This window comes from Rhinolophus hipposideros (genome assembly GCF_964194185.1).
Source record: "Rhinolophus hipposideros genome assembly, chromosome: 3".
NCBI classification, from domain to species: Eukaryota; Metazoa; Chordata; class Mammalia; order Chiroptera; family Rhinolophidae; genus Rhinolophus; species Rhinolophus hipposideros.
The window spans coordinates 39,678,836-39,691,442 of NC_138049.1; the positions used below are offsets into that span (position 1 = coordinate 39,678,836).

At 34.0% G+C, this 12,607-nt stretch overlaps 1 protein-coding gene across 1 annotated transcript in view; it reads left to right on the top strand.

Annotated features, from left to right (window-relative positions):
* Window positions 1–12,607, top strand: part of CEP85L (centrosomal protein 85L) — a 110,489-nt gene that overhangs the window by 30,340 nt on the left and 67,542 nt on the right. Inside the window, exon 3 of the mRNA XM_081044778.1 lies at window positions 9,595–10,382. Within this exon, the coding sequence (XP_080900904.1) occupies window positions 9,595–10,382 (788 nt within the window). The remainder of the gene's footprint in view (window positions 1–9,594; window positions 10,383–12,607) is intronic.

The window sequence follows — 12,607 nt, forward strand, 5'->3', positions numbered from 1 at the left end:
ACCCCAAATTCTAGGCAACCACTAATTCTTGAGGATGTCATAAAAATTTCCCAAGGCTTTCTCTTTTCTTTGCTTGTATATTTTACTACAGTGATTAGATTTTATTAGCATACTTTGCCAAATTGTTTCTTTAAAACACTTCATCTTAATGTAAAATATCCTTTTGTTCTTACTCTTCATCCTTTTTTTAATAGAAAATTTCAAACATATACCAAAGTGGAAATAAACTAAAATGGTGAACACACATGTAGTCAACATCAGATTTATACAATTACAAATTATAATACACGACAATCTCATTTCAGTTATTCTCTGCTTACCCCCCACACCTTGGTAATATTTTTAAGTAAATTAAGAGTTCCCTCTTAACTTTTTAATAATAATAATAATATTTATTGAACATTTACTATGTACAAGGCACTGTGATAAGAGGTATACAGATTGTTACAGTAAATTTAAAAACTAGATGTTAGGTACAATTTTATACCCACTTTATAGGTAAAGTAAGTGATATTTAGACCATTCTCTAACCAGTTATCTTTGTTTTATTTTATTAGTGGTCAGTTTATTGGTGAATAATATTGTTTTTGCAACTTCATAACTTTGGAACTTTCAGGACTCTGATAATGCATATTCCAGTAACATGACTTCTAGACATTACAATGGATTCACTGGTCAGTTGGCTTTAATTTAATAAAAATATGCCATAAATTTTTGCAGTATGAGGTCTTATACTTTATACTTGATTTAAAACTTTTTTTTAAATTTTAGAAATCCTTCTGAGGTAAAATATAATCTTTTTACTGGTGGAAAATTAAGACTCAGAGGACACTAGTAATATATCCAGGATTACAGCTTTTCAAGCGTTGGAACTGAGATTCTTCAACTCTAACTCTAAAACCCTGTTTGTTTGTATGTTTGTTAGATATCTGTACTTGGAAGGGATAAACTAGAGGGAAAGAAGCCCTGAGAGGTGTAGTGTAGGATAGGTTAGGTAATACTACACTGAGAAATAGGAGACTAGGATTCTATTTTGAGATCTGTACTTGGTCAAGTAATTTAACCTTTATGGACTTTAGTTCTTCATTTGCATATGGGAGTAGGTCAGAGGTTATGTACAGAACACTCTTTTGCTTGTGAAATGAAATAATTTCAAGGCAGTGTTCAAAACAGTTATAATTTCCTTTTTTTTTTTTTTGCCAACCAAACAACCCTTTTCCTTTGCCCTGCATCTCTGCTTAAATTTTCTTGTTAATTTACATTATTGCTTCAAATGAAATATTTGAATTTTAAATGATTTAATATGGCATATAATGGCATTAACAGCTCTAGTAATTTTGCAGAAATTAAAATTGTTGGAGCTATATTTTGTTTTTTAATAGACCTCATTCTTACCTTCAGTGTTATTCATTTATCCATCCATCCATCCATTCATCCATCCACCTATTCATTCATTCATTTATTCATTCATTCATTCATTTTTTTCTACCGTTTTGCTTCCTGTCCTAGTAGGATGTGAATACCTGAACCCGACCATGCGGAACTGAATTGAGTCCATTTTAGAGACCTATGATGAACGCATATACTTCTGACCTGGAAAGGCTCTTTCGTCACACAGCCTTGGGTTCAGGGAAGACTCTCCATCTCCCCAGACTTGCAGATAGATAGAGGACCAAATAATTTTTTGTCTGTTCTATCACAAAGTAGTAATTTTGTTTCTGAGAAAATTTGCAGTTTCAAAAATCACGTCCCATAATTTAAGAGATTAAGTTATAGTTTGATTTGTAAAAAATTTTATAGAAATGTGGCTCTTTGCAAGTAAACTGCCTGCCTGATGCGACTTACATTGAAACTAGTGGAAGACATCCAGAAAATGGTAGTTTGATTAAATTTTAAAAGGCACTGAAGAAAAAAATACTTACGTTTTTGTGTTTTAAAAAAAAAAATCTGTTTTTACTGACCAGCTTTTCAAATGGCTTTTGCTTTGAATTGTTGACCTCTTTAAACTGTACCTTAGATTGTCCTTTAACTAAATTGCCAACAAGCCAACAATCTGGCTGGAGATCAGACATACCCCTTTAAAAAAACATACAGGGTTTTATCTTGTTTTACATAAGCTTAGAGAAAGAAGTTTCTTTGTTGTGAATGGTTGCTAAGAGAATGGACAAAAAAGACTTGAGAACTGCCTAGTTTGTAAATACTAGACTTATGTAATTATTTTAAACAAGTAATTTTATAACTTTTCACTCATTTTTTGTTTTAATAGGATTTAAGGTGGCTTCACAAAATACAACTGAGAAAAAATATAAAATAGAAAACAGTGTGATAGATAATAATGATTAGACAATAACAAAATGAGAACTAAGATTTGCATAGAATCATGTACTATTGCTATCTGTATAATTGCTAAAAGAATAAGCCATACATTTGGCTGTAGGGAAACAGAAGTTTCTCACTATCCTTAAAATACAAGGAATAAAAGCAAGCAGTTCAGGAAAGCATGCTTTTCGTGGTATTGATACCTGACATACAGTTTTCCTAATGTTCTTGACAGTTATTTTTGAATGATTATTCTCTTTTTGTAATCATTCTCAGACTCAGTGCAGATACCGTAATGCCAAAATAGGGCTTAATGTTTTAGGTTTGTCTTTTGTAAACATTTTGCTTGATTAAAAAATTATTTGGAATATTCTAGTCTAGAATTTTCACTTACTGTGTTGTTATGTTTTGATGTATTTAAAAAATCCTACGGTATACTTTTTCTGCCTTTCTCAAACTTTTTTTCCATCTCTTGCCTTCTTTTGATTGACTCTTTATGCCATTTTTCTAGTCTGTTAGAGTTATATACGTACTCTACCTATCTTTTTAAAATATAGCCTTATTGGGATATAATTTACATACCATACCATTCACCCATTTACAGTATACAGTTTAATATATTCTCAGAATCATATAACTATTACCACAATCCAGTTTTAGAACATTTTTAGCCTCCACCCCAAATAAATCTGTTAGCTGTCTGTCATTCCCCATCTTCCCAGCCCTAAGTAACTATTAATCTTTCCGTGTCTTTAGATTGCTTTGATCTGGACATTTCATATAGATGGAATCATGTAATATTTGGTCCTTAGTGAATGGTTTTCACTTACATGTTTTCAAGATTTATTCATGGTGTAGCATGTATTAGTACTTCATTTTATTTTATCCCCATATATTATTCCATTGTTTGGATGATACTACATTTTTTAGAATACATTTTATTTATTCATCAATTGATGGACATTTGGGTTGTTTTGACTTTTGATTATTAAGAATAATGCCTCTGTGTATATATTTTTATTTTTCTTGGGTTTATACTTAGGAGTGGAATTGCTGGGTCATATGATATCTCTATGTTTAACCTTTTTGAGGAACTGCCACTGTTTCCTAAGCAGCGACACCATACCCCCCAGCATTGTATGAAATTTAGTTTCTCCACATACCAATACATATTATCTGTCATTTTGATGATAGCCATCCGAATGGGTATGAAATGGTATCTCATTGTGGTTTTAATTTGCATTTCCCCATGAGTAAATGATGTCAAGCATCTTTTCATATGCTTTAATAAGGCCATTTTTATATCTTCTTTGGAGAAATGTCTATTCAATTTCTGCACCCATTTTTAAATTGCATCATTTATGTTTTTATTATTGAGTTGTTAAGGGTTCTTTATATAATGTAGATACAAGTGTCTTTAGATAAGATTTGCAAATGTTTTCTCCCATTTTGTGGGTTGTCTTTTTACTTTCTTGATGGTCTCATTTGTAGCAAAAATTTTTAAAATTTTGATGATGTCCAATTTATTTTTATTTTCTCTTGTTGCTTGGGCTTTTGGTGTTATAGCTGAAAAACCACTGCCTGACATGAAGATTTACACCTATGATTTCTTCTAAGAGTTTTGTATTTGTAGGCTTGTGATTTAATTTTTAGTTAATATTTGTGGATGGTATAAGGTAGGGATCCAATTTTATTCTTTTGCTGGCGGTAGTGTAGCTGTACCAGCTCTACCTATTCTTTTAGTTGTTGATGTATAAATTATAATATGCATCCCTAATGTGACTATCTATAATAGTGGTTAGAATCTTTTTCCTCCTTTCACAAATATAAGGACCTTTAAACATTGGAATGCTGATCCGCCTCTGTTTTGAGTTATAGTCATAGTTGACAAATATTATGATTTTGTACTTTTTTAACCTACAAATTAGATATTGTTTTATTGTTTTATGCAATCCTTGTCCTCATGGGATTTTTTTTAGAGTTAATCATAAATTTACTTTTAAAGAAATTTGTTCCTTTTACAATTCAGGGCTTATTTTTCTTCTTCCCGAAAGAAACTAAGGGAATTTTAGTAGTTCTTTTTATGAGTCTGTTGGTAATAAGCTCTGTTTTTATTTAGCTGAAAATATGTTTTGTCTCGAGTTTTGAAAAATAGTGTACTTTTCCAAACAGTACTTGGGTACCAATTATTTACTTTTAACCTTTTGAAGCTACTATTTCACTGTGTTCTGGATTTCATTATTGGTGATGAGAAGTTAGCTATCATTCTGAGAGTTCTTTTATGAGTAGTCTGTCTTTTCTCTGGCTCACTTCTCATTGTTTGGCTGGCATTTTGTAGTTTCCTTATGATAAACTTTAGTCCTGCCTACAGCTGTGTGTGTAATAGTGAAACTGTAAACGCCAAAGGGAAGGACTATATTCATATTTTTATTGCAAATAATATGTTTGCATTGTCGCACAGTGCCTTGGGCATAATACATTCCTAGGAGATTGTTTAGTTGATCTATTGTTGAGATTCTGTATATAGCACTTTCCCTACCAGACTGTAGTTTAGATTATTTAAAAATATTTAAAAATATGTAGTTTAGATTATTTGAAAATATGATAAATACTTAGAAATGTTCATGTTTTTTTGAAGGATGGGGTTACATGTAGCATTAAAAATGTTTTTTCTCATGATATGACATGATTGTGGCATTAGCAGCAAAGAGAAAAAGTATCATTGTGTTGTATAAAACTGAAATGTTGACTTTGAATTACAGTTAACACTTTTGTTTAAAAATGTAAAATATAATATTTAATATTGACTGATACGCATATTAAGCTGTTAATTTAAAATCAGAATATTTTGATACAGGCTTGTATAGCTTCCTGATTACTTTTTTTTTAACTGTAAAGACTCATTCTTTGTTGTTATAATATATGTTTGGAGAGTGTGGTCTTTTTAAATTTAATTATTTTTTACTTTAATAAGGATAGAGCAGAGAGAGACTATCCCCATATATAAGAGAAGATAGAATCAATGTATTCATCCATTACCGGATAAGAAGAACATGACAGTAAAACAGAACGTTGGAATTTTGTTCAGAATTGAGAGTATATTATCTTAAATATAATTGACTTGCATTATGAGGTCACAGCAGTGCCCTTATATTATTCCCTTATAAGCTGAAATCTGTCTGAAACCATTAGCTCTTCTGTGCTCTCTGTGAATGCTGTAAACCCTGTCTTTGGTTTTTAAGAGAACTACCCTCTGCTGGTTTCAGATTTCATTGTTTTACCTTAGATGTGGGCTAGATGCCATTGTAATAATTTGCATTTGGGATTTGTGGCTATAGTTAAATAGTATAATAAAACACATTAGGAATCGCATTGCATATACCTCTAATTGACTGTTTCATTAGGGCGAAGTGACATTTTTAAAGTGTTAAAATTGTTAAAAATAGTATTTCCTGGATTAGTATCTAAAATCTGATAGTCTTTTTTTCAGATATTCATACTGTCCAATATTTAATTCCTTGTTCATTAGTTCATGTGTGTGCATGTGTATGTATGTGCATATGTATGTGAATAGACTAAGCTTTAATCCTTAGTTTTTACAGTAATGAATTCTGAGTGTCACAGGAAATCAAGTTTTACACTAGAACTCAGCTATCGGTGATGGTTGAACTTGGGGTATTTAAGCTTTAGTGAATAGAACCATTTATTAAAAAGTGTTATTTCCTGACCCTTCTCTTATTTGGATTGAATCACAATCTCTTGGAGTAGGGCTCCACATCCCAGGTAACTTCTTTTGTATGCTAAAGTTTGAGAACTTCAGATAAGTGACTTTTAGAAGTAAATTCTACCCTCTGTGTAATATTCTATGAACAACATATATCAGTTGTTTTCAGATTTGTGGGAGTAGATACTACTAGTCTGTTATGGAATTGGTTTTTATCACTAATTGCTGATTTTCTATGCTGTTGGGAAATACTGAGCTAGCAAAGGTAGACAAGAAAGTAGCACATTATCAGATATAAGTAGCAGCCAAGACAAGTGATCTCTGCTCTCAGAGGTTTCAGCTGTGACAATGGAAAGTGAGACAGTCACCTGATTCATTATTCATACTTTAGTAACAGTGTTCTTTGAGATATTTCAAACTCTTCGAGGTCACAAAAACAAAACATCTTTGCAGAAGTTTGACCAAATACTGAAGTTATGCTCCTTGAAAATAAAACAAGACATGTATAAAGTAAAATGTGAAAGCATCTTTCTCCTTTTCTTCCGTTTCTACTATGTAGGGGTTACCTTTGTTTATTAAGATTTGAGTGTATTCTTTGAGATTGTTTCTCTGCTCATGAATATATGTCTTTACATATACTCACTTTTATGTTAGCATATTTTCAATATTCATATATGTGCAAACAGATTGCACCTCTTCTTTCAAACAAAGACTATAACAATTTGTGTTCCCATCATAGAAGGATATTATAGCCTTTAATAATTTTATGACTCTGATAAGGACTGCACTTTACTATCAGTGAGTTTGGACATTTTTTTTTTAAAACATCTTCTTTATTTTGCATTTCTTGTTTGGTAATTTGCTTGTTGATATCCTTTCCCTATTTTTAAATTAGGTTGTTTTTTATTTTTAGTTTTGAAGTCTTTGTATCGTATAGACATTTAGCCTTTTGTCTGTTACATTGAAAATAACATTTTCTTTTAGATTTTTCAATGTGTAATTATAACTAACATTTGCTTTGTGCCAGGACTTCTATTGAGTCATTTATGTGTAATATTTCATTTAATCCTCACTGTTGTCATCTCGACTTTGTGGATGCGGAGACTATGATGCAAGGAGGTTAAATGACTTGTTTGAACACATCTGACTGCTGAACAGGAGAGTCACGATGTGCATCTAAAAAGACTGATTTAGAAAACTACACCTCACCTTTACACTATGTCTTTACTTACAGTTTTTTCTAATGTAAAAAACTGAGAATTTCAAATTTGATAATGAATCTCATTTTTGTTTTAAAAAATTAAAGATATTTTTAAGAGGCTGTGATGACTTTAATACAAATATTCCTTTAGGAATACTAAGAAACATTTATCTAGTTAATAGATATAATACCATAATATAGTAACACAAGTAATCCTTTGGGGGATTATAACACAAAGACTTTGGGGGACATTTGTTCTGTTTCTATTTAGAATTGACCTGAAGGAGTATATTCCCTTCTGTTTTCTTCTTGTACTGATTTCATACTAGCCCGTTAATCTTCCTGTTGCCAATCATTTTGCCTTAATCCATCCTCATCAGTGCTACTGGAATAATCATCGTAAGTGCAGTTTTGATCCTGTCACTCTCTCCTTTGTTTGGAAACTTTCAGTGATACCACATTTCTTGCTGAATGAAGGCCAGGCTCTTTCTTTAGCAGGGTCTTTGAAGGCTTGTACAGCTCTGCCCCATTTTTACCTTTTAAGAATTATTCTTGATACTTCATACTGCAGATAAATGATATAATTTGTTTTCCTTGTTTTGGAACCATATTTTCTGGCTTTAAACTTAGATCAATTAGTGTTCTTAATCAACAGAAGAAGCTGGCTGGCTGATTGAACAGATGAGCAATTTATTTAAGCGTGTTTGGTACCTCCCAGAACTTTGGGGCAGGGCTGGAGAACCAGGCTTAAGGTTATGCTTGCGGGTAACATGCCTCACATCACCCCTGAGAACTGTCACTCCCCGGGCCGGACCACGTGCTGGAGGAACCCACTAGTGCTGCCTCACTGCTGCCACCTCTGGCCGGAACGTGATTTGGCCACCCCTGCTGCTGCCATTGTGGAATGCTGACACCTCTGCCAGCCAAAAATGTCCCATTTCCTCATGGGACTCACTTCCAAACTGGTATCTTTGTGCAGGTGCTTCAGAATGTCTGCATCTTAGTGGCAGGGTATATGTTGGTAATTTGAGGTCTGAAATTTATTTTGGGAGGTTGGACTTACAATGTGGGAATTTTCCTGAGTATGAAAAGGTTTCTGCTGAAGTTGATGAGAAGCTTGAATATAATAAGTATCCACTATAATACTTCTGCTTGTATTCCTCCATCTGTAATATTTTTTCCCTCTTCATCTCCAGATGAATAAATTCTTTGCAAAGTCCTGCTGGAATTCCATGTTTTGAATTGGTCCGTCTGTTTTTTTTTTCTCATCTGAATTTTCTTATGACCTTCTCAATGTTTCTTTTCCCATTGCTTTATTTCTTTAAAACAATATAAAAGCCCAGTAGTAATATTTAAATGTATACTAGTATTAGCCAAACAGTATAGAAAGATAGTGTATAATCTATGAAAGTTGCTTTTCACCACTCCCCTCCTCTCCTCCCACACTTGAAATTGCTATCCCCTTTCTAGATAACCTCTGGTAAAAATTATAATCTTTGCTTTTTAATTTGGCACATTTGATAATAATTTGGCCCTTGATGGTAGTACACTAATTGAGTACAGAGTCCCTTATTTATCCTTTGGGCTCGCATAGAGCCTGCTAAAACTTGTTCCTGTGTGTAGAATAATATTATGTGAAGACCTGACTTAAGGCAATAGCTGTGGAGTCATTTTGGAAGTGGAAACTTCCAACTTGGGGATATAGTGAACGGTCAGAGAAAAGTTGGAATCAGAGTATACTCCAAAAATAATTCTAGCTTGGGAAATAAACCATTGATGATGCCATTAGGAAAACTGGGAACATAAGAACTATTCTGTATCTGCAGATATATTGCTAGAACCTTTTCAGATTATTTTCCAATATTTCAGGAGCTCCTTTATCCATATTTCGGATTTGAATAGAGTTTTGGGAAGGTGCTAAAATGTTCAGTTTTTGGCATAGATTTTCCACAGTTTAGGAAAGACACTGAAAAATACCATTTTCTGATAGAGCTGTGTCTGAGTGTTTAATGCTGGATTATGAGTAACACCTCTCAGTGCGGATGTATTTTTGTTTTAAAGGCACAGCACTTAAACAGGGTGAATTCAAACCTGTTTCCAGTTATTTTTCTTCTCTCAGTAGATAGTAAATGGGCATGTATTTTGTCATGTATACATTTTCAGAAAATAATGTTTAAAAGTTTGATCTGTTTCAGGTAAAAGAATAATAGTAATAATAACAACTCCCTCATTTTCATAAAGTGCCTCTGAAAAACTTGTACTGGCAAACCGTATTCAAATTTTTGTTTTGGCATTTTGCCTCATTTTTTCCCGTTAATTACAACTAATATGACATCTTTTCTCTTTCCAGATCATTCAACTTCAAGTGGCACATTATCTTTTAAGCCTAGTCGGTCATTGGTTACTCTCCCTACTGCCCATGTCATGCCGTCTAACTCCAGCGCCTCAGTTTCCAAACACAGAGAATCATTGACATCAGATGGCTCAAAATGGAGTGCAAGCCTCCTGCAAACATTGGGAAACCGCAGTAGGGGGGAGCAGGACTCTTCATTAGACATGAAGGACTTCCGGCCCCTCCGGAAATGGTCATCTTTATCCAAACTCACTGCCACGGATAACTGCGGCACGGGTGGCATTGCTCCCACTGAAGAGTCAAGGAGTGGTTTGGAAAAGACAGGGATAGGCAAGACTTTACCATCACAATTAAGGACAATTGGCCCTAGCTGCTTACATGATAGTATGGAGATGCTTAAGCTAGAGGACAAGGAAATAAATAAAAAACGATCATCAACCCTGGACTGCAAGTATAAATTTGAGAGCTGTAGCAAAGAGGACTGTAGAGCTTCTTCCTCCACTCTTAGGAGGCAGACCTTAGACATGACATACAGTGCCTTACCTGAAAGCAAGCCCAACATGACAAGCTCAGAGGCTTTTGAACCTCTGAAATATTTAATGATTGGTCAACAGGCAGTAGGCTCAGTTCCCATTCAGCCTTCTGTGAGGACGCAGATGTGGCTTACAGAGCAGTTGCGGACAAACCCTTTGGAGGGTAGAACTACAGAGGACTCTTACAGTTTAGCTGCTTGGCAACAGCAGCAAATTGAAGAGTTTGGACAAGAAAGTGAAACACCGATGCAGGTAAGGCCCAAAATCGAGTGTTTGCTTCCCTCTAGTGGATGTTATGAGTACAGTAGCACACTTGGCAGTAGGCATGGGATAGTGTGTTGTTTAGGTGTTATAAACTCCAAAAGTGTTGCATTGATTCAACAAAACTTACAAAATATTTGAGGCTTATTAACATGAAAAACTTTGTATCTAACTTGGCTTTTACTTTCCTTCTCATTTGCTAAATGGGCATAGAAATAAAGCAAAACATATTCATTCTAAACACACTTGAAACAAACAAAGGATCTGACATGGTATAGAACATTAACTTGGCAATATGAGGCCTTGGATTTGGTTTCTGGTTCTATCATATTCAGAACCTGGATGATCCTCTGCCTATCACTTACTACTTAGTATCTCTGGGCCTCAGTTCCTTATTCTTTTGAGATATAATTGACATATAACATTAGTTTCAGGTGTGCAGCATAATTATTTGATATATGTATATATTGGAAAATGATCACTGTTTTAAGTCTAGTTTACATCCATCACCATACATAGTTACAATGTTTTGTGTTTTTTTTCTCTTATTTTCCCCTGTTATGAGAACTTGTAAGATTTACACTGTTAGCAACTTTCAGACATATATTAGGCTGGTGCAAAAGTAATTGTGGTTTTTGCAATTTTTAACCTTTTAAACCACAGTTACTTTTGCACCAACCTAATACAGGCCCCCTGCCCTAGCCTCTGGCAGCTACCACCAATCTGGTCTCTGTATCTATGAGTAATTTTTTTAAGACTCCACATGTAAGTGAGATTATATGGTATTTGCGTTTGTCTCACTTATTTCACTTAGCATAATGTCCTCAAGGTCCAACCGTGTTATCACAAATGGCAAGATTTTCTTTTTTATGGCTGAATAATATTCCATTGTATATATACCACATTTTCTTTATCCATTCATCCATTAATGGAAACTTAGTTTGCTTCCATGTCTTGGATATTGAAATAATGCTTCAGTGAACATGGGAGTGTATATATGTTTTCAGGTTAGTGTTTTTGTTCCCTTTGGATAGATACCCAGAAGGGGAATTGCTGGATCACACAGTAGTTCTCTTTTTAATTTTTTGAGGAATTGCCATACTGTTTACCATAGTGGCTGCACCAAGAGTGCACAGGGGTTCCCTTTTCTCCACATTCTTGTCAACACTTGTCCTTGTCCTTTTGATAATAGCCATTTTCACGGGTGTGGGGTCATACCTCATTGTGGTTTTGATGTGCATTTCCCTGATGATTGGTGATGTTGAGCATCTTTTCATATAAACAAATTAATTCTGTGAAAAATTGCAACATTTCCCTCGAGCAAACATTTTAAATTACTGTTTATTGCTGATGCTAATTAAAAATAGTAATGATTAAAGGAATCATTACATAAATTGTATGTGTCTAGTCACTGTGCGGTACACCTGAAATTATAAAATAATATTGAATGTCACCTGTAATTGAAAAAAAAACAATTTAAAAAAGATGAAAGGAATGTATTCTATGAAAGGGTAAGGAAACCACTTATCTAGGAACCTCACAAATTTGAGTACAACCCTGAAACACACACAACATAATGTGCTACATTCACAAATGTGCTATGTTCACAGGAGAACCCTAAACACATCCTGTGTGCCGCCTTTACTCTTGTTTTGGAAACTGTTCTTATAATCTTGATTATGTATATTTAAAGCGAGCAGCAGCATCATTATAGTATGTGAATTACAAATCAGAAAAGAGTAATTTAACCAGATTTATTTGGGACTTAATCAGTTCAAGTGATTGAAAGATAGGAAACCTAATTTTAAAACTACTATTTTAGTTCTCAAATGCTTGTGATTATAGAGCAGGGATCAGGCATTTTTCCAGTTGGTGTCTTTACACAGAATTGGAGTTGTCCTGGGAGGTTGAGTATTCTACTCCAACCTGAAGTAAGTGTGATAGAAAGGTAACAAAAAATTGGGGGAATTTAAAGGAGTATGTATTAATTCACTCCTCCTTTGATTCTGCTTAGAGGAACCTGTTCTGTAAATAAAGTTTCCCCCAACCTTACAGTGCAGCCGAGGGTAGGGGTTTTGGAGGTGCTTTGTGGAGAAAAACTTATTTTTAAATCTTCCCAGTGTATAATAGAAGAAGAAGGCTACTGAGGGACAACATTTGCATGTACCCTGGAACGTCCTATTTTTTGATTAGACTTATTTGGGATGGTCTCTTTA